Source organism: Callionymus lyra, chromosome 11 (assembly GCF_982586985.1).
Source record: "Callionymus lyra chromosome 11, fCalLyr1.hap1.1, whole genome shotgun sequence".
Classification (NCBI taxonomy): Eukaryota; Metazoa; Chordata; class Actinopteri; order Syngnathiformes; family Callionymidae; genus Callionymus; species Callionymus lyra.
The window spans coordinates 27,911,146-27,934,477 of NC_141828.1; the positions used below are offsets into that span (position 1 = coordinate 27,911,146).

At 37.8% G+C, this 23,332-nt stretch overlaps 1 protein-coding gene across 4 annotated transcripts in view; it reads right to left on the bottom strand.

The window, feature by feature from the left end:
* LOC148069822 (pleckstrin homology domain-containing family A member 1-like) overlaps positions 1-23,332 on the bottom strand; it is a 43,535-nt gene that overhangs the window by 10,165 nt on the left and 10,038 nt on the right. For all 4 annotated transcript variants that reach the window (XR_015712972.1, XM_087802193.1, XM_087802194.1 and 1 more), the window contains exons 2-9: positions 20,835-21,040; positions 19,792-19,848; positions 19,266-19,311; positions 5,820-5,917; positions 5,423-5,554; positions 1,764-1,904; positions 1,370-1,438; positions 731-795 (exon numbers count right to left, since the gene is read on the bottom strand). Coding sequence is in view for 3 of the 4 variants with exons in the window: in XM_087802193.1 (XP_087658319.1) it covers positions 731-795; positions 1,370-1,438; positions 1,764-1,904; positions 5,423-5,554; positions 5,820-5,917; positions 19,266-19,311; positions 19,792-19,848; positions 20,835-20,975 (749 nt within the window). In the remaining variant the exon portion in view is untranslated. The remainder of the gene's footprint in view (positions 1-730; positions 796-1,369; positions 1,439-1,763; positions 1,905-5,422; positions 5,555-5,819; positions 5,918-19,265; positions 19,312-19,791; positions 19,849-20,834; positions 21,041-23,332) is intronic.

A 23,332-nucleotide genomic window follows, 5' to 3' on the forward strand; every position in this document is an offset into this window, starting at 1 on the left:
TCCTAAACACACATCTAAAGCCACTGTTGGATTTATGAAGAGATTAGGGAAATAGTGATTCAGTAGCCAAGTAATTTTCCTGATCTGAACACAATTGAAGACCTATGGGGAAGTCTGAAGAGACAAATTAAGGATCACTCTCCATCCAGCATCCAGTCTCTTAAACAGATCATCTCACTTAGAAGTGAAAAAGATTGATGTAGCTTAATGTTTTTAACTTGTTCATTCCATGCCTAGAAGACTTGGTGCGGTCATTAAAAATCATGGTGGTCAAACAAAGTAATAGATTTAGTAGTTTCCGTTGTAGGGTGTACTCATTTTTGCATTACCCTAATTTGAGTAATAGTAAAAAATGTGTTCTCCAAGTTATCTTATTAACCTTACATTTATGTCACAAGTTAAAAAGATGTAAATAAAACTGAATCTTGTCTACATTTATGGAAATGTTTTTGTGCGCATTGAGATATTGTTTAAAATGGTACTTTTCGAAGTGGGTGTACTCATTTTCGGCAAGCTCTGTATATGTAGAACACAAAAAAATATGACAAGAAGGATTACTAGTCTTAACTATAATTGTTGTTCACACAAATATATAAACATTAAGAACGTGTTTAATTTGACAATGTGTTTTACAAAGATGCTGGTCATTAATATAAGAAGATTCATACTTGAATAAAGCAGGTACAAGAAATGTTTTGTTTAAGATGAAGATGCTTAGACTTATAAATACCTCTGTTTGCACTCCTGGACTTTGTGAACCTCCTTGAGTGGAATCATCCTCAAAGGCTCTTTCTCCTGATTAAAGATAAAAAACAGTCCTCTCAGGCCATGTCAAACTCAATATGTCATCTAGATCAGGGGTTCCCAACCACCAGGCCGCAGAGAAAGGATAATACATTTGCATAATCTCTGCTTTTTTTAATTATCTGAGTCGCAATGTTTTATTTTGATTCTCTTCTCGCATCTGGTTCAGGTGATATGTTAGCAGTGTTCTAGTGAGTTAAACATGCTATGCTCCTTATACTCGTTTCATGGTGCATCGGTATTTTACCAGTATCATTTTATTTTGAAGGTATGTTTACACGTTACCATAGCAACCAGAGAACATGCGGAATAGCATGACAAAGACAACAGAGGGGCAGAGTGGATGTTACTTTCTGTTATGTTTCTGGCGTGATGTTACGTGTATGCTGTAAATGAAGTTGTAAAAGAGTTCACAGTGGGTTCAGGTGTATCGTTATTATATTTAACATACAATACACAGTTTTTACACTGGTCATATCATTTTTGTATTTATCAGCCACACACTGCATACTACTAACAGTGAAATCTTCACCAAACATTAGAGAATCTGAGCAAAATTGAATACCAGATCAGACTTGAAGTAGCTTATAGAGTTTTCTTCCAGAAGGAAATAGCGTCGCTTCCAGTTCCTCATCTGAGAAAGAAGGAAAAAAAGAGAGCAAACGTTCAGAGCTTTGTTTAAGGTTTTGGCAGCACACAAGACATCACAGTCTCAACAATGAGGAGTTTCCTTTAAGGTTTCTGTACAATGTATACATTGACTTCATGAACATATTTAGAGCAAAGCAAGTGAATAACGAGGTTTCCTAATTTTTCAGGCTGAAAGGGAAATAATATTGCCTGTATGTCTGAATCATGAAAGATAAAAGCTTTTAGATGAAAAAAATTGACTATGAACAAAAAAACAGACTAAAATGTGGCAGCTCAAACCATGAGAGTAAAGACGAGAAGAGACTCACCACAGCTCCTTGTTTGACACAGTATCCTGACTTGATGACGGTGTGTTCCTGAGTCGGCCGGCCCAGAAAGTACGGCAGCTGACTGTGGGAGCGCTGCATCCCCTCCCGCTCGCTTCGGTCAGCTCCATCAGCCCCTTCATGCTGGGCGATGACACAAAACAAACTATAAAATCGGTGTTTTTAAACACTAAATATGTCAATAAATAGGAAGTTTGTGTATCAGTTATCGTCTTAAGTGGATCAAAGATCAATATTTGAAACCTATTCATTACTTGGGTGTTGAATCCTTTATTGGCATTACTTTAGAATGAGTGTATCAGAAGAAGAGAAGATATTTAGGGTGTTACAGCAGCAAGTCCTCAGAGAAAACAGAAATAGAAAAAGATTGAACTAAATTAAATGTTTGAGAAATATACAGTGCAAAAAAGATATCATAATAATTTCTCAAAGATTTGAATGTATTTAGGATAAATAAAGTTATATTTAATAATATAAATATAATACAGTAGTGGGGGAATGAAATTATAAACCCACATTTAGAGGTTCTATTTTTTAATAAATAATGTCACCGCAGTGGGCATAAAGTAGGAGTGGAATCTGTCCTTAATGCAGAAATCCTGACTGAAACAACAAGGCCACTCATGGGTCGTGTTTTGCCAAAACATGCCAAATCCAATACATTGTATTAGCTCTGACAAAGGTTAGACAACTGAAGAAATCCTCTCTTACTTGCAAGTTTCCTTTTTTATACGTTAGTTAATATAAGGGATGGACATTTTTTATGCAAAAAAGACCACAAATTTAGACCAAATACTTTTAGATTTTTTAGTTGATTGGGAAAATAATTCTCTAATAAATGTACTGTAGGATATGGAACGTTTTAGTGAAATTGAATTGTATTAAAAAAGGGGAATAACTATCCTTATGACCGCTAATTCTAATGTTTAAAAAAAAAAGAGTATAGTTAGAAATTTAGTTATCTAGAAATTTGCATAATGATGTTCACTGGTTGGTCAGAGTAGGGGGGGCCTGTTTTCTTAGAAATGTTTAAGACAAAGAAATTATTTCTAGCAGTGTAAAAACTCCACTTCCATATTTTCAGAAGTATAACCTTGCTGAATGTTTTGGAGTTACAGGCTTGACATCAGAACAATCTGGTATCTACTTGAGAGAGCAGAATGTAACTTGTGTTTGTATTTTTTAGGAATGTTGAGTTTTCCTAAAAGAGCTGAACAGTTGAAGAGGCTTCATGTATTCATTAGCGCTGATAGCAGTGAGATCATGCCTTTACAAAGTGTTAACTTGGTGATTGAGTCTAGGATTCCTTTTAAGAACAGCGGCTCTTTTGAAGACTCTAGAGTGAATCTTTTGGTATGGTTTAAACATGTAGTTCATTTGGTTGGTTCAGATGTTGTTCACTGGGATAATTGAAGCTTGAAATTTTGAGTTGTTAGAATGTTTTTGGAAGGATTTTAAACGGCAGGAAATAGACACAAATTTTGCATTTCTACCGAGGTACTGTGTTTAGTACTCACTTGATAGTTAGATTGAATGAAAATATTGATATCAGATCCATGTTCAATCAAATTGCTTTGGCGAGATCTAATGATCATTGATAACTCATACTGTTGTGAGAATAACTTGTTTGTGTTTTGATTTGAGATGCGTTAAGTTTAATGCAAACCCACTTCCATACGTCAAGTAGTTGTAGTTATAAATGAAGAAAGAATATTTGAAAGAAACAACCGTTTCATATTTGATCCTCAGTCTGATCAGATGATACCTGAACACATGCGTCGACTTTCTTAAATACAAACATGACCTGACAGTGACTACGAGACTTTTTGTATGTATAGAAATCTAGATGACTATTACTGAGACAAATCTGTGAAGCTGCAAAGACTGACTTTGTGCATCTGTATGTCTTTGTGTTTATGTGTCTCCGTTTGTGTCTGCAGACTCTGTATGAATCAAGTGAAAGAATGTGAGAACATTAGTGTGTATTCATAAATCTTTTCCTTCCCTAATCCTGTGTATGTGTGAAAGAGGTCCTTCCTGCAACCAACCTTTGTTTACTTTGCAGGATGAAGTCAAAATGTTGACTCCCCAACACATTGATGACGCGTTTTGATAACAATGTGTGTTTCTAATCATATGACTTAAATTAAACAGAAGCAACACATCTGTCTGTTGCTTGGTGGTATAGGTTTTTCATGATATGGTGTTAATATGCAACAGTTTTGGTGATGACCATTGTGTGCTTACGAAATAACCTTAAACTCTTTTGAGCACATAATCTGTAGCACTCCAGAACCAAGGGTATTGTTTAACCCCATCTAGAAACAACTTCTGCCATGTTTAAAAGGGGATAGCTGCCCTGCCATAATACGCTTAGAGCTGGTGCTTGGAGACTCTGATGGTTGGGACCATGACTGGAGCACTCTCCATCCACATGGCTGTGAGTGTCTGAGAAGAGGATATGGTAGGAGCACCGCACTGCATGGTTGACCTACTACGAGATGATGATCTCTAACTCTCCAACCATTGACTGTCTACATGGGGTTTTCAACGCAACATTGCCTTCCCAAACGGTGTACAAGAAGGTCTACATCGAGTTTTAGAAGACATTGGCTGGTCAAAGCTACACAGGAAGACCCGTAGACCTGACATCACTGAAGAAAGCTTATCCACTTAGGACACCGCAGCATAAGGAGAAATCTAACCCATACGGTCTCTCCCAACGTTAAGCCACAAGCTGAGGACATCGCTTGATATCATTCGCTACATCTTGGCTACATGTTAGAAGTCTTCGACTGAAGCTCATTGAAGAGCAATATCGGTCATGAAATAAGCTGACCAAAGGCCAAATGAGAAAACAGCAGTGTTTGGCAAGAAGAAAGCTGAGAGCAATGGATGGGAAAATACCAAGTTAGTGTGTTAGAGTTTTATCAAATTTGTTGAACCACAGGAAACTAAATGCTAAACCTTGCTCTTGTTTCAATCACTGCTTGATTTATACATATTATTATATATATTGTTGACGACTGATTCAAACGGAAACTAAAAGCTTAACTTTGTCCTGTTTCATGGGTTACAGATAACGTATGCTCGTGTATAAAGGTGCGACTGAAACAGTCGCATTCCAGAGTAAAAATTGGACCGGGAGGGGGTTTGTATTCATCTCTCCTCATTATGAGTAAACCGTTGTGACTTTAAATCAAATCTGATGTCTCAGATTACTAACCTGACATATGTTAATCTTTTTTAATTACTTTGTTTCGTTATTTTTTTCCAGTCATATTTTTCCCTTTGCTTCTCTGTTTTGGCCCGACGGCTGCACACAACAGTCATAGTACATAATGTGGCTCCTGAGAAAATTTAATTTCCCCGATTTGTTTTAAGAGATTATAAAAAAAATACACAAAGACTTTCAAATGAATAAAACTGAAGATAAAAAACATAACTAGGATTATTGAGCCTTAAAGAGAAAAAAAGAGTTAATATCAAAATTCCTGTTAGCCGAATATACAAATATACAAACCTGTTCGACCAGTGACTGAGCCTGCTAAAAAAGTTTGACACCCCAGAGCTAAATTAAAAAGCCATACTTGGGTTGATCCCACTATCTAGTTATTCATTTACAAGTGTTAGATCATTACCTGTGTTTGGGTTACTATGGGAACTCCTCCAATGATTTCAGTCTTGTAAGAAACTTGTTTTTTAGGTCCGGAGACATCAGTCACACACTTCAGGCTCTCCGAATTCTGCTGTCCATCCGATGTTTTGGGAACCTGAAGAAACATTGAAAACATTTCATGAACGAAATAGAAAGGATTCTTTCTTCAGGCAATAATCATTCTGGAAATGGACAGCTCATGTGGCAGACAAAGGAAATCTCCCAGTGCTCAACACAAAAATGGAGTGTCCCATTAGTCACACACTGTCCACTCCATCCACTCACTCTCTTCCACAGAGCAGTAGAAAGTAAAAGTGCAAGAAGCAGAATGTGAAATAACACTAAGTTGAATGTATGAATGATACATTTGTTTGTCTTACAGTGATTTTGGTGGCTTTGTTGAGAGCGTTGACCCAGTCCACGAGGTCCTGCTGATCGTTTGCCTGCAGGAAGATTTTCCTCATCCCAGCATTGATGACTGACAGATCAGAAGAAAAAGAAGAGGAAAATGTTTAGCACACAGCAAATACCAGAGTTATGATGACAAGAGTAGAAGTTCTGTGGTGTTCATCTCTGAATAGTGTCAATGTAGAGTTTATGCATGTGTTTATTTTACAATGATTGACTCCCAGAGGGTCTATTGGTTGATTGAGTCTTCCCCGTCCACACCGAGAGTTAGGTTTTGAAACAGTCATCTCTTCAAGCCCTCTCATTGGTGGAATCGAGTCACATGTTCTGAGCTCTCCTGCAGCAGTGCAGAAACGGCGCTAAGCGAGGACTGCCAAAAAGCTTGCAGGGAGGAAGGCAAGAAATTGTAAAATGAATAAATAATGCGAAATATCAAGTATTTAAAGCCTGAATTTAACATAAATGACCAAAAACCCTAACAGGAACTGAGGGGTGTGTCTCTAGCTCCTCAGTGCGAGCCGTAACGTTCTGTTTCAATTTGGTTTAGCTAACTTGCTATATCAGATATTGTGTTGTAATGTTAGCCACGGTAAAGCAAGTTATTTGACATTAGTTTGTTGGCTATCTTTAAGTTAGCTAGCGAAGCTAACGCTTCTTCAAAGCTTCTAACTCCCGGCTGAAATTAGCTGCTAGCTTCTCTAAAAGACCCTTACTCGGAAATGGGCATAGTGTATACATTTTAAATTGAAGTTGACCAACCTTTCAAATTTTATTGTATATTTCATAGGAGTAATAGACAAAGTTTTTCTTCTGCAGGCAGCCAGGGGGGCAATTAACATTCTTTAAAATAACAGTCAATTCAGTACTGTGTTAAGTGCAATATTTTGTTTGTAAATTTTGTTGATAAATGAATAATGTATTGTTGTTGCCTCTTCCATCTAATAGTTCATTGCACTAGGTGTCTAATCATGCTTAAATTACTCATTTTATTTTTCAACATTGTTTTAGGAGCATTTCCATTATGCAGATAGCAACAAGGGCTACATTGCCTGGAAGCTTAAAAACACACAGAGAACTCAGCGGCAGCAGTAACAGTGGAGTTCGGAGAAGGAGCTCTCAAACTTCAGACAGCAGTGGACTGGAGTTGGACAGGGAAGTAACTGAAGAGCAACAGCTGGAGGGAGCCCAATGCTGCGAGGCCATATTTCTAATAAATTACAGCATAGACAAAGAACAGATCTTCATAAAACTGAGAGCAACATTACAACACAAGAGTTGATCCATGATCTTTTGCGATGCAGCACAATGCTTACAGTTTTCCCAAGTTTCATTGACACAAAAGGCCTTGTAAGTTGACATGAATTGTTGAATATAATTTTTTTCCCTCAATAAAAGCTTTGTAGAGATGAAAATGGTTACTTCCTTCGATTGCCACCATCATCAAGTTCACCTGCATTTGCTTCTTCTCCTTTAGGTTCTACAAGACTTTGAACTCTTGTTTGGAGCGGGGACTAAATCAAAATTCTTGGAGAATTGGGGAACACCCCTGAAGGCAAAGGTAATCGAGCAAGCAAAAAATCTCAGTAAAACACCCCAGCTTTACTATCTTATTCAGTCGGCAGATGAGAGCCCTGGTGAGGATGACGAGGTCCCAGGTAAGAGACAAATGTATTCTATGCGTGTATCTGCCCACAATTTCAAATGTTGTCTTGCTGCATTTACTGTGACATGGTTGTGCTGATGGAAATGTCCTTGACTAGAGCCTTATGAATGTTAATATTGTTTTGTCAGGTGCATCTCATGCCGAAATTGAGAGTTTCTACTCCCTCCTTCTCAGGTTGGGATAGTGACCTATCCTGCTGGTCTAGCTCCTGCCACCAAGTGGAAAGAAGGGAGTTGTGAAGATCAGTATCCGGGAAGCTGAGGATCGTTTAATGAAGTTTCATAAGATTAGTGTATCCTGATTTCCATTTTGAAACGATCCAATATCAACGAGTGGAATCCACAATGATGACCAATTATGATTTCTCTTTATAAAAATGGACTTTTCCAAGTGGAGAGAGAGCCACAAGATGGGGTAGCATGACAACATGAATAAAGTAAATTTCAGTCAGACAATATCTGGATATAATAATATAGTTAAGAGGGTTTACCATATCCGTTGTCAATAAGTATAAAAACATTTTCATAATTTTGGTCTTTTATGAAAAGCAATAGATGTAAACACATTTTTATGATATAAATAGTAATTAACATAAATTAATTTAAATTAATTAATTTCTATTTTTAATTCATTCTTTTTTTTTCCTGTTGATGTGAAGTGATTCTCAGACTGTGCTAACAGATTTCTGCCCGACTTATCCATAAAAAAAATGATGTCCAGGATAGTTATACTTTTGATTATCTTGCAGGCGGGTCGCAGCCTTCAGGAGCACTCTGGACCAGCCCAGCGGTGGCAGCCTTACGTCCTGGCAGTTGGCATGACAAGAAACAACATCTATGAATACTACATTGTGATAGATGGTAAGCCCCTTTTCTGCAGGGCAAGTCTTCTTTGTCAGCCTTTGATGAACTTTTCAAGACACATTATGCGTTTGGCAACTCCTATGACCAGGCCGTAAACAACATGTACACATTTGTGCAAGTCACCATCTACAATATTGATGTAGGGCTTTCTCATGAAACTCCCAGAGTCAAGGACCTTAGGGCAAAGCTCCTCAACTGAAGCTGTGATGTACAAATGTTTTGTTTGCCAGTGTACTTTTGTCACCATCCAGCAGTAACTTCGTCATCTCAAACTTACACATGCCTTTTTTCCTGGCAAGAAGTTTCATACGTTATGTGACCAGAATGGATGCCGTCAAAGATTTAGCACTTTTTCAGGCTTCAGGAAACATCTCCATTTTGAGGATCGTCCTGAAAGTCTAGTTCAAATAAACGTTAATGAATCTGTCACTCCTTCGGTTTTTGTATCTGATCAGCAAACAATGTCCGTTTTAATTTCAGAGCAACCAGTGAATTCCCAAAGGAACAACAAGGCAACAAGAAACCAAAGAAATGTGTGCATCCCTTATTGCAAAATTTCAAAGCTCTGGTGTGGCTACTAATGTCATAACGTTGAGGAACTGCATTCAATTGTTAAAGATGATGTTGTAAAATTACTCCCCATTGTTGAAGACATTAGAACAAAAGTTGGTGATTATTTTAAAAATCCATTCAGCAAACTGAACACGGAGACAAAATGTAAAAAACATTTTAGTGAGAAATGGGGTCTTGTAGAACCTGTTGAGGTCGCTCTAGGTGTGAGGTATGAGAACAGAAGGAATCGAACCACTGGCACATACAATCAGGTTAATGTGACAGAAAAATGTGTGTACATTCCACTATAGCAAACACTGAGGTTTATTTTCAAAAACACAGATTTTAAATCATATTTTGCAGCCTTGTGAGAGAACCTGGTTTAATAAAGATTTCTGTGATGGGAGCCATTTTAAGGGTCATGCTCTCTTCTCTATTAAAAAAAAAAAAAAAAAAAACTCTCTCCAAATACAGATATTCTATGATAACTTTGAAGTGTCAAATCCACTAGGAACCAAACATGGTATCCATAAGATTGAAAGTATATACTTTATTTTACGAAATCCTACCGTAAAGATAAACTCACACTTTTATTTAAACTCAATATACATCTCTTCGCTCATTTTCATACAGAGGACATAAAGAAGTATGGATTTAATCCCATCTTAGAACCCCTCGTACAAGATCTGAAAGTAATTGAGTGTACGGGAGTTGAAGTTCCTGTCTCTGGTGAAGCAGTGTGTGGAACAATAGCACAGGTGACTGGGGACAATTTGGGATTGCACTCACTACTTGGGTATGTAGAATCATTTTATCTAACTACTGTTGCCACTTTTGTCTGGTAGACAAACAAACCTCAGACAATTTTCAGTGATGATCGTCCAAGAATAACACTCCGCAATAAAGTACTGCATGATCAGCATTACAATGACTTAAAAGCAGATCCTACACTGCCGTCAACATTTGGAGTGAAGCGAACATGTTTACTCAATGATCTACAGTACTTTGATGTTTCTGATAACTATGCTGTAGACATTATGCATGACATTGGAAGGAGTTGGGCAGTTTGAGCTTAAGCTTTGTTGCTTTTTGCTTACCTGTCAGACAAAAAAATCATATCCAAGACAGATATTTGTAACAGGATATATTCATATAATTATGGCTTTATTGAGAGAAGAAATCAACCAACCAGAGTTAACTTGGAGCAGACTGGAAATGGAATCGGTCTCAATACCATTCAGACATTTTGCTTGTTCCGGAATGTACCTTTGATATTTGGAGATGTTGAACAAGAAGGAAATGCACATTGGAGACTTTTGCTGCTTCTACTGCAAATCATATTTTCTCCAGTCGTTAATGGTGGTATGACAGTATGTCTGAAGCATCTCATTCTTGAACACCATCAACTTTTCAAAGAGATTTATTCACATCGCAAATTGATTCCTAAACATCACTTCATGATTCATTACCGCGGATCCATTCAAAAAATAGGTCAAATTTTTCATGTTTGGGCTATGAGGTTCAAAGCCAAACACGGGTTTTACAAAAACACAATAGTGTTATTCATGAACAAGTGTTGGGTGTACACCAGTCATAGAATACATTCTCAAAGTGCTACAAATTACTTACTTAAGAGTATATCTTTTAATCTCTGGGTGTTCTAGGTTTACACTGCAAGTACTGTCTAAAAGTAACAGTGACAGAGTACAATTGCACACTCAGAGTTTAACTCTTTATTTTGAGTATATATATTTTACACTGTTGTATGTGTTCAGTGAACATCAAACTCTTGGACCTATATATAAACCGAAACTGGAGTTAAATGTACACTTATAGAGTACAATATACACCAGGACTTTTGCTGTGCAGGAACAACTTTATATAGTGAAGCAATACTTAAATAACCCCAGATTTCAAGTAATTGGTGAACTAAGGAAGCTTCCTGGAAAAGAGGTGAAATGTCTTCTTAAAAACTATAAACATGTCAAAATTGTGGCCTGGGGACCAAATCTGGCCATCCAAGACATTTATGTGGCTCGCTGGATGGTTTGCTCAAAATCGAAGTAGAGAGACATCAGAGGTGGGGGTGTAAGAAAAACATCGATATAACAATATATCGAGATATTTTAATTCACGATACTGTATCGATATTAAATAGCACTGTATAGTTATTTTTTAAATATATGTTTTTGCGCCGACGTCGTAAAGCAGTGGCTCACAGCAGTGGCTCTACTGCAGTGAAGATGTGAGCGGAGGTTAGGAGGAGGAGAAACAACGCTATGATATTCAACAGAACTAACTTCATTATACATCTAGAGATGCATCACGACAAAGAATATGAGCAGAAGAAGAAACAAGGTAGACAAAATAAAACAAAGCAGTTAACTTTGCTGCTCTGTAAAGACGAGAGAAACTTTCAGTCGACAAATAAAAGCCAACTATTACAAACCTTCTTGTCGGTGTTAATGGATCCTGTTCCTGGACTTTTCTAGTGCCTTTAAAACCATCCAGCCCACTCTGCTTCAGGACAAATTGACACAGATGCATGTGGACCATGGTCTGGTCTCCTGGATTCCGGATTATCGTACTGATCAACCACAGTATGTCAGGCTAAAGGACATCACGTCTGACACTGTGGTGTGCAGTACAGGAGCACCTCAGGGGACAGTACTGGCCCCTCTCCTCTTCACCGTCTACACTTCAGACTTCTGCTACAACTCAGAGCTGAGTCTCATGCAGAAGTATGCTGACGACACTGCCATTGTTGGATGCATCAGGGACAACAGCGAAGACGAGTATAGGAGTCCAATACGTGACTTTGTGGACTGGAGTGAGAGGAACCACTTGCAGCTGAACACCTCAAAGACCAAGGAGCTAGTCTTGGACTTCGGGAGGTCCAGGACAAAGCCACGTCCCGTGTCCATCAGAAGCAATGAGGTGGATATAGTTGACAACTATAAGTACCTCGGTGTGTGGCTGGACAGTAAACTGGACTGGTCCTGCAACAGAGACCATGTACATAAGAAAGTTCAGAGTAGACTGTACTTTCTGAGGAGGCTTGGATCATTTAACATCTGAAGGAAGCTCCTCTGCATGTTCTACCAGTCTGTGGTGGCCAGTGTCCTGTTCTATGCTGTGGTGTGTTGGGGTGGGAATGTGTCCAAGAGGAGTGTCAACAGGTTGGACAGATTGATCAGGAGGGCTGGCTCTGTGGTTGCCATGAAGCTGGACTCACTGGTGACAGTTGCTGAGAGGAGATCACTGGACAAACCACTGTCCATCATGGATGATGACAGTCATCCTCTCAACGCTGTCATCAGTGAGCAGAGAAGCAGATGGAGTGCACGAATGCTCCTTCCAAGATGCAAAACAAATAGACTCAAGGACTCATTCATTCCTCGGGCTATTAGATTGTACAATTCTGAGTTTGGGGGCAGAAGTGGAGTAAAAGTATCAGGATGTTCTGTTCTATGTTAGTCTTTGTATCCTTTGTCTTTATTATTTTTCTTTGATCTATGTTCTTTATCTTAGACTAAGATTGTTCTCATCTTGTTCTTTCTCTTTATTTCTCTTTGTTCTTGTTCTTTTTTTTTTTAATGAAAAATTGCTGTATTGCTGTGGCTAATTGGAAAAAAAAAAAAAAATTAAGGAGACCTCCTGAGGGATCAATAAAGTTCTACCTAACCTAATGTGGACTTCATCATTGGAATCCGCCTCGATCCTATAACTAGATTAATTTATTAGTGGTTTAATAAAGGCTGACAGCGCTGAATTCCGCGTGTGACATCACCACACCCTCTGCTAATTTAACAAACTTCAGGACAATCAATGATGACACAAAAATACATTTAACAAGTTAAGTTTAGTCATAACACCATTAAACGCTTTAAGAACCAACTTTTAAATTTCGTTGATCACAGATCAGATGATTTTCTTTTTTTTTAAATAATAACTTTAAACTTTATATATATAAAACCTTTGAAATAACATTTTATTATTTTCAAAGTTATTATAATCATGTTGAATACAGATCAAATGTTTTTTTTCCAAAAAATAAAAACCAATGAAATGGCAGAAATTGTAAAGAAGAAAGGATACAACAGGCTCCAGAAACGTTTAAAGATGTTTGGCCTCATTTTAAAACAAAGTTTAAAGTTAAATAATTAAACACTGACATATACTGCATATTGCATGTTGCTCCAGGTTGTTTGAGACTGTTAATGCACTTCATTGTTTATTGTTAATGTAAGTTGACACTTTTGTTTATATTTTGAGAAACACTTTCCTACAAACACTTTTATATTTGATTAGAGAAAGTACATACTCATTTATTTGCTGTAAAGGCCAGAAAAAGCTTTAAAAGAAACAATATATTGTTGTAACTACAGTATAGCAACACATCGTTAGTACATTATAGTAATACATCGCATTGTCACACATGTTTCGTGATACGTATCGTATCGCCAGATTCTTGGCAATATACAGCCCTTATCAGGGGTGTGAGTATATATAGATAGAACAAATGAAAGCAGATAACACTTCATCAAGAGTCATGTGGTCTGTAAATTCTACAACACCAGGAATACACAATACTACAACTAATCCTTGTTCCTAAAGTATCACAATATATCCTGTCCTTGCCCCTGTATTATTGCCAATACATACCCTTACTGGACAGTACATTCAGGCCATCATTACATGCTACAAACAATATTCATAACAAACTCAAATATCTGCCTTTATCATCCGTGAAGGTTCTCATTCATCCAGGTCATGGTTATCCATGACGTTCAGAAGAGCCAAATGAGCTGGGGTTAGGAGCCAGTATATATCCTGCTAAGGGGCAAACCTAATACTCCTAAAGGCACAGAACCAACTTCTCAACGAAAGGATTAGATGAATCACCTTCACCATCGATGCTTTACAAGCAAAGTTGGACAACACCAAGGAGGCTCTGTCAGCCGTGTTTCTAAACGACATCGCCGAACAGGTCAACAACTTTGTGGAAAAGGCACAATTGGGTGAGCACACCCAAGGCAAGGTAAGACAGACTTACACATTTGATAGACTACTGTCCCAGAAGGCACCCAAATCTACAACACTAGCATGGAGGAACAAGGATAGTTGCCCCCCAGACAGGACCCCAACCCAACCTGAAAAGGATGTCCTTGCAAAAGGACTTAACTTTGTGGTGACCCCCAAAGAGATTCCACTGGTGGACAGAACAGCTACAGAGTCAGTGATCCACAACAACAAGTTGGCCTGACCTGAGGCTGAACGACTTAGATTGAAGGGAACAGCTGCCCTCTCCAATGCCAAAGTTTGACAAACTCTTAGCCTTCCTGGACTGCGCAGTACACATGGAGACAGGCGGGGCCCTCAGTGTGGTAGTGTACAGGAATCCAACACATGCAGATCAATACTTACTCTTTCACTCACACCACCTGTTACAGCACAAACTGGGTAACATCAGAACCCCCAACCACCAGGCTGAGTGTGTCCCCACAAGAAGGGAAGGTAACATGACTACAACAACATCACGTTACAAAAGCCGTAACTGCTGTGGATACCCTAAGTGGGCCTTTTGAAAAACAGGAGGAGGAAGGACAAAGAACATGAAAGGAAAAAGACATTGTAATTCCTTATGTTGCAAGAGTATCAGAAAAACTAAAGAGGATCAAATCCCTGTTCACCTCAGCCTATAAACCCCACAAGGCAGAAGCTGGTCTATCTGAAGGACAAAACACCCAGGCACAACCAGAGCAGAGTGGTGTATGACGTCCAGCAGAATGTGGAATGCCAGGACCTGTACATTGGGGAAACTAAACAACAGCTTCACAAGCGTATGGCTAAACCAGCCACCTCCTCAGGCCAGGACTCAGCTGTCCATCTGCACCTAAAGGACACAAGACACCCTTTTGATAACAGCAACATACGGGGACTGGCCAGAGAGGAAAGATAGTTTGAGAGGTGTGAAAGAAGCAATTTTTGTTATTAGAAAACCCTTCTCTCAACAGAGGTGGGGGCTTAAGGCATAACCTTCCAGGTACATACGATGCAATTCATAGATCTCTCCCTAGAAATGTCTCCAAGGAACAACAAGAATAAGGTGGCCACACCTTGCTGGACAGTGTGGGTCATAGACCCTCCCCAGGTGTTTACGACCCTCACCAGGCCTCAGCCCATAAATGTGTTTCTACCGAACTGCCAGGCCAATCACCTTGATGGGTTTCACACCATGCATTGTTCAACACCCCTCCCTGTTGTTCTCTGCTCCTCTCCTTAGCAGGATATATACTGGTTCCTAACCCCAGCTCATTTGGAACTGAAGAAGATGCTTGGAAACCTGCGAAATGTCTTCCTAGAAACTCTACACAGTCCAGTTGACTAACTTTTTAACCTCTTGGATTTGCCTTTATCCATAAGCTGTTTTACCGCACAACTTCCACTGAAGCAACTTGTTTCAGTCATCATATCCCTTCAGTCTCATCTTTAACTGAACCTCAAGCTCCACACATGTCATCTAATGTGTGGAAACTTTGTTTTACTGTTGTGAAACATGATGATCACTGCTGACTCGTAGCTTCTGAAAGCATATGCAGCAAGGAAATTAAATCAAATATATGCACATACAAAATAAACCCTCTTGATATCTGAAGAGAAAATGTTCAATAAAACATGGCAGTATCTCAGATAGCACAAGCGAAAACACTTTATTCCATAAGAACCTTCTCTGAGCAGCCAGGTCTGCTGATGCATATTAAACACGTCAGTTTAAAAATAAACTCAATCTCTGGGAGAGAGGACAGATTCTCATTCAAGTGCCGACATCCTGAGCAAAGAAAAAAACGTGACAACTGGTGCACGAGCACGAAAAGAAACACCGTTATTAATATTCTCACACACGCATCACACAATTACAGACAATTCCTGCTATTGAAGTGGAAGAGCAGTAAAGGAACAATGACAGTGTCCACAGATGTTATATTTCACATATTACTATCGCCAAAACGTTATGCCTAATTAAATCACTATTTATATCTTAAAATAAGATGTTTCTTTACAAACTTTGGTTTGATCAGGATGAGAAATATTTTAAAATATGTAAAATGTGTGTTGTTGGAATTGGTCCTAAAACTGGTTAATGATTTTATTTTTATTTTTTAAGTACGTTAAATTCCGGATTAAGAGCACACCCGATTAAAAGCTGCATGCTCCAATTTTAGAAAGAAAATCTATTTTGTACTTCAAAAAGCCGCGCCGGAGTTTAGGCCAAATACATCCCACGTTGTAATATTAAAAATTAGCTCAAAAACGTTGATTGTATCTTCTCATGTAATTAATCAACAAAAGGTGCGCCACGACGGAAGGAATAAATGAACAGTTCTTTAGAATACCCAAAGTCTCAATACTGTATTCAACGGAAATCCAAAAAAAGGCAAGAAGTCCCATAAATCCAAAGGAAAATACACCCAACACTGAAAGGAGCAGAGACGTTGGTCTGCCTGCAACACCTGCCTGACGTGAAGTGGGGTCTTCATACGCACAATCACGGCATAAGTGACTGATGAAAACAATTTCTATACAGAGAAACAAAAAAACAATTTATTATGCAAGATATTTACACAGAAAGATATTACTCCAGAAGATTTAACTTTTTTATTTAATTCGCTTGGTAACATAAACATTATAACAGAACGAATAAGATATTGATAATGCTTATTCAATGATCGCCTTCTTCGTCTTCCTCCTGCCCACTAAAACCCTCAAAGTCCTCTAATTTTTCGAAAAAAAAGCCCCCTGGTCGCTTTGGGTAGCATTCGTTGAGCCAATCCCTCATTAGGTTCTCAATCATCTAACCTTTCTTATTGACTTTTACCACGATTTATTTTGGAAATTTTTCCTTTGGCATTGTCAGCCGCTCAAAAATCACCATCGGTGGAAGCTCTACTCCAGATGCTGTGCAGCTCAGAACACCGGTAAAATGAGTTCTATCATGGCTACTTGTTTTTAGTGTGATGGACAAGTCACCATTTTTTATTTACAGTCCGATTGAGAGGCAGGTCAAACGTCAGAGGTACTTCGTCCATATTTATGATCTCATCTGGCACAATGCAATTCTCCGCTATCTTTGTTTGAGTGAATGTGTTGAAATTGTCCTAACGGACAGGCTTTTTCTTTTCATAAATCTAAAACACCATGATGGCCCACCTCTAAAATCTTCTATATTCATCTCGATGGCGATTGCTTTAGCCTTCGGTCTGGTCTGCACGGTGGAGACACCGCAGGTGCCTGCTCTCTGTTTGTTTATCCAGTTCTTCACGCTGATGTCTCCACCTTCTTACCATAGATTCATTCATTCAGCTGTATTTCCTTCTTTATCGGCCAGGGTGAACGCCTTTAATTTAAAAGCCGCATCACATGCTTTTCTTCTAGTATTGTCCATGTTGACGAGGGCGAGTACAAATAAAGATTTACAATAGTTGTGAAAGTGCACTTGATCGATCATACCATTTCATTGGACATCTGTGAACTTCATCAATTTTATTGATCGACTTTTACATGGCAAAATGCTTTTGGCACCACGGAAAAAAAAAGCCGCACTGGAGATTATACCGCAGTGTTAAAAGTGTGGAAAAAAGCAGCAGCTTTTAGTCCAGAAAATACCGTAGTTAGTTATTTTTATGACTTTATGTTAAATATACAATTGTAATTGAGCAGGTATTAAAGCAATCTACAAGATACAAAATGAAAAAAGATACAATAAATGGGTCTCAAACTCAGGCCCGGTGCTAAATCTGGTCATTCTATGTTGCCCACCAACATAACTAAAAGGAAATCAATCAATAAAATAACCAAAAGATTTTTTTAAATATGGAAAATAAAAATAATATAACTAAAATAAAAAATAAACTATATCATATAAAATAACTTAAGAGTCATTGCATGAGAAAACCAGGCAAAACCAGGTAGAGGTGGAAAGATGGGGGTCGGCCGAATCGGCTCATACTTTGCATGTGTGATAGGTATGTGGAACTATGAAGAGCCATATAATTAATCCCCCTCCAGCTATCTTTTGTTATGGAGTTCTGGGACGAGACCCTCAAAAATCAAAGAATTTATGGATGACAATTACTGAAATTGCGATGTCTACCCTGGTAATTCTGATAAAGATATGAACAAAACTTTTATATTTCCATATAGTATGTGTTCTCTTGTTGTTATGACAAATAAACCTGGTTATAACTTTACACTACGCGCTGATATTTGGCCCATTTTTGGAGAAGCTGGATCATGCATGATTTTTAGAAAATGCTAAAATTGATAAGAAGAAGTCTCCTTTCATTGGTTCTGGTAACCCCCTAGTACACCCTTTAATGTATATGCTTCATTTTAAACTTTTTGTCATAAAAACTAGAGACCACATACTATTTGGAAATATAAAAGTTTTTATCAGAATTACCAGGGTAGTTTTTTTTGATTTTCAAGGGTCTTGTAGGGGGATCCCAGAACATAACAAAAGACAGCTGGAGGGGTTTAATTAAATGGCTCTTCATAGTTCCACATACCTATCACACATGCAAAGCATGAGCCGATTTGGCCCCATCTTCCCACCTCTGCCTGGTTTTCTCGTGCAATGACTCTTAAATATGGATAAAGTAATTAAAAGTAAAACAATAAAATAAAGATTCAATTAAATAACTAAAAGGTAGATTTGATTACTAAAGGATAGATATAATAACTAAAGATAATAACCAGTATAATAACAAAAGCTAAATAAAACATCCATAAGATAAATTAAACAACTAAAGATAAATGACATAAGTTGAAGATCAATAGGAAAATAAACAAATGCTTATGTTACTTTCGGATGATCTCTCATTACAATGAGAGAGAAGGCTCATGTGACTGCATCTGTGAGTTTGCTAAACACAACTGCAGAACGCTGTGAATGTAGAAAGCCGCTGGTGATGAAGGCACTTACGCAGGTTCAGAGAGCAGATGAGGACAGCAATCACGCCTCCCTGAGGTTATAATAACGGTGCTCTCTCTTTCAGCATATGATAAACCACAATGACCCCTGTGGGCTTCAGAAAGTACCAAGAGGTTTTTTGAAAAAAAGAAAAAGAAAAGAGGATTCATTCTTTGATTGAGAGGTAATTATTTCAAGAAAAGCAGCTTTTTATTTTGCGTGAATATATTTTCATGACATAATATCCTAAGGCGAAGGAGGTTGATTAGATTAGATTTACTTTATTAATCCCTCTATATGACAATAACGCATGAATTCATAAAACTCTTGGTGACAAACAAAACTTTGTAAATATAATAAGACTTACCAAAACAGAATTCGGCTTTCGGCCGCAGCTTAGTTGCATCGCTGACCTGCAGCAGAAGAAAAACACATATTAACCCTCAAACTGCTTAAAACAACCTCCATACGAAAGATATAAATCACATAACTAGCAACGAATGTATAGTGTACTTATAACTTTAGTTAAAAATATTAGCGTATATACATATAATATATATAATGAATACAATAATATATTTAAAGTTACAAAATTAATTTAATAAATTAATAATTACATTTATTTGACCATCAATTGAATGTAATCTTGTTTTATTTTTTATTTTTATTTTATACGGTCATCCCCACAATATATATATATATATATATATATATATATATATATAGATTGATATTATAGTTACACATATATACTGTATACCATTCTGAATGCATTTTCAATAGGATTCATGTTCTAAAATTCTAATATGAATCTAATCATTTGATGATTTCAGATATATTAAAATGTATTTCAAATTAAGTGAAAGAATAAAAATCATTTTTAAAAGTCCTACCTTAGAAATGTATGTGAGCTTTAGAGACCCAACAAACTCTGTACCAACGGGCAGGTTCTGTAAATGAAAGCAAACAGTCATTATCATCATTGAGAGGATTGAGATTTAACATCATGAAAGTTTGAGCCCTTATCTATAAATAGAAGGTCTGGAGTGAATTATTCAAACACTCTCTCTTGCACTACATGATTCATGAATACCTTGTGTAACAGCACAATTACAAATGCGGCCCCTCCACAGCAGCAGAACAAATCATGAAGAGTTTAACCGAGATCACCATCACGGCATAGTCAGAGTAGGAAAATGTGTACATTTCAGCCGCAGCCAAGTTGACCCACTTGAGACTGAAATGTCTGTGTTGTACAATGATAGGGGTCTACAGGTTACCCGATCTTCATTCTGTGAAAAACCTGATCCACTTTTAACTCATGATGATTCAAATGAAAAATAAGGGCTTAGAAACAGCAGGGGGAAATGGAACATGAATATATTCAAAATGCAGTTCAATTATTCCTAACAGCTGACAACGAGTAAGTTTTTCCCAGACAAGTGGCTGCTCTTTAAAACAATATTCAACACAATAATAATAATAACAATAACATTGAATATAAATGCATGACAGATGTTTAATGATAGGACTTTTTCTGTGCTTCAAACTAGCTTAAGTCATAATGTATTTATATCACTTATATCAGAATATTGAATGGTCAAATGTAACTTTTTAAACATTTCTAATTATATTATTTCTATATTGAAATGTTGCCTTTTTATGTTGGTATAAAGATTGAATTGAAACCAAATTATTCAATCCCTAAAAAAAACATTCAAATAAAACGATTTAAAGTTTCAACATTTGAATTGTTATAATCAATCATTAATATTCTGATGGCATATACTTAATAATAATAAACGACCACAAAACAACTGCTAGTTTCGCATTTTAATAATCTAAAGTAGCTCAGTGCAATCCTAGCTCGTCTTCTTCAGAATAATCTGTCAATCATGGTCCATGTAACGTTGACATGCTAAACTAGGCCAGTTACCTGTGGGTTGTCCATGAACCAGACCAGGCTGCCCTGCTGTGTGTCCAGTATGAAGTAGCGACGCAGGAACTTGCCGCTGCTCTCATTCTCCTCGATGTCCAAGAAGCCGCAGATGCGATTCTGCCTGTCCACGTAAGGCATCCTACTGCCGGGTCATTCCCCGGCCCGGCTGGGCCAAGGTTCAAGAGAGAAGGCGGCCTGAAATCCTGCAGACCAGGAAGGTTTAAAAATAGAAAGTATAGAGAATGATGACTTGCTTTTGTGTCCGTTTCCTTTTCCTCTTTCAGCCGCTCTGCCACCTGGAGCTCAGTACTGTGCCAACAGATCATGTGACATGACCACAACCCCGCCTTTGTATCAACCTCACCCACGTCTTACTCCCAGAATCTTTTTTTTTTTTCCTAGCAACACAAATGACTCTCTTCATCCCCTCCTCCCTCTCTGTCTTTTTCTGCTCTGCCGTGCCATCCCCTCATAGCTGCTCTCGTCTGATTTGGCAAGCCTCTGGCTAGCCGCCGCCTCCCCCCTTTCCAGTCTCCTCCCGCTCACCCACAACACTTTAGTCACAGAAGGAGAAAACGCAGAACATTTCACCTGAACATAACAGATCCACACAAGCTCAAACACAGAGAATAATTTGAAAACGTGAGTGTAAACACTTGATGGGTGGGCGCCATTACACTAGAGCGGTCTATTTAAGCTGCCATCTTATTATGTTCTGGGTCTGAAATATGTGAGATGGTGTTCTGGAGAGCAGGCATAAAGACAGTCTGTCTCTGGGACATCATGAGGACTGTGTGGGAGGACAGGGGCAAAAGAGGTACAAAAGAGCTGATTATTGCTGTCGAGGCTGAAAGCGTCAACTTCAGTCACATACAGCTACATTGTCAGAGACAACCTCAAACAAAACTCTAAATTGAGATTATATATATATAAAGAGCAAAAACAAAAAGCTTATCTCCCATGCAAGCGGTTATAACCGCGTTTACTGACTCATACAGAAAACCGTTTCTAGCTGGCTAGCTGAGAAAATCCCTGACTAATATATATATATATATATATATATTTTACCTTTCCATATAAACATTTTTAATTGAATTATTTAATCAAAATAAATTAAACCTTTCAGTATAGAAACTTTATTTTTTTTAAATTTCAATTAAAAATAAAATAAAATCAAGTTTCAGCATTTGAAATGTTAAATGCGATCAATATTCTGATGACACTGATTTACTGACAGAGAATAAGACAGTTTAATGGTTTTAAAATGTAATGATGCCTTGAGCTAGACTTAATATAAAAGTCGATAAACATGTCATTTTTAATCTTTTCATCAAATCAAAAGTCTTTAAAATCCATTTTTCAAAAGCAAATAAGGCGCCAATAAGGTTTTCACAAACATTCTTAAATAAATGACATGTCAGTGGGGAAAAGTTAGTAAATAGTTAATAGTAGAAAAGTTTAATAGTTAAACAACAGGAGATACTCGAGGAACGGGACGAGCAAGCTGAACTGAAGTTAGAAATATTTTTAAAATAAAAAATAAAAACTAGTACAATCTCAGCTCTACTCTTGAGACTCAAAGAAGAAAGTAAGCTTTATTTAATTTTAACTTGTGACAAACCTTAAATAATAATGGGTTAAACTCTCAAATTAAAGTATTAAGATTCTTTGAACAGAAGTGCAATTCTATCACTTTTGTTGTATGTTTGATGATGAAAGACTGCAGATCAATGGAAATAAAAAAGAAGCAGGGAAACCAAGTACAGTAGGAACATTTGCTGTGGGGCTTTATCCTGCATCGCATGGTTAACAACTGTTCACACAGGGTGAACCATTGAGGGCCATCTGGGAAACATCGAGGGTCAACACTCAATATTCTCACATCATGAACTCCAATCACACACAGAACAGCTGCTAAAGCGGCAGGTCTTTCAAACAGACAAAGCAGAACGAGAAAGAAAAATCAAGAAAGTCGACCTTAGAATGATGAGCTTAATGAACAAGACCTTTTATATACATTTAACTTTAGAAATGCTATTAAAGATGGCCCCTGTGTTACCAAAATGGTAAACCTCTCCCTTTCTACAGGGTTTTTCCCAATGCATTTAAGCATGCCATTGTGGAGCCTTTACTCAAAAAGCCAGGCTTGGACCGGACTGACCTCAGTAATTTCAGGCCTATTTCTAAGCTCCCTTTCTTGTCCAAGATCTTAGAGAAGGTGGTGTCTGAGCAGCCAATCGTTGTTCCTGGTTCAGAGCGACATCCATGAGAAGTTTCAGTCTGGCTTACGCAAACATCACTCTACGGAGACAGCCTTACTGAAAGGTTGATCACCAGATCCTGCTGAGAAGACTGAGGGATGAAGTGGGACTGTCTGTGTTACAGTGGTTCTCGTCATACCTTTCTGGGCGCAGTTTCAGTGCATCTACTACTCAAATAAGGTTGTGAGGCTGTTGTGTGGAGTCCCTCAAGGTTTGGGTCCTTATTATTTCTGC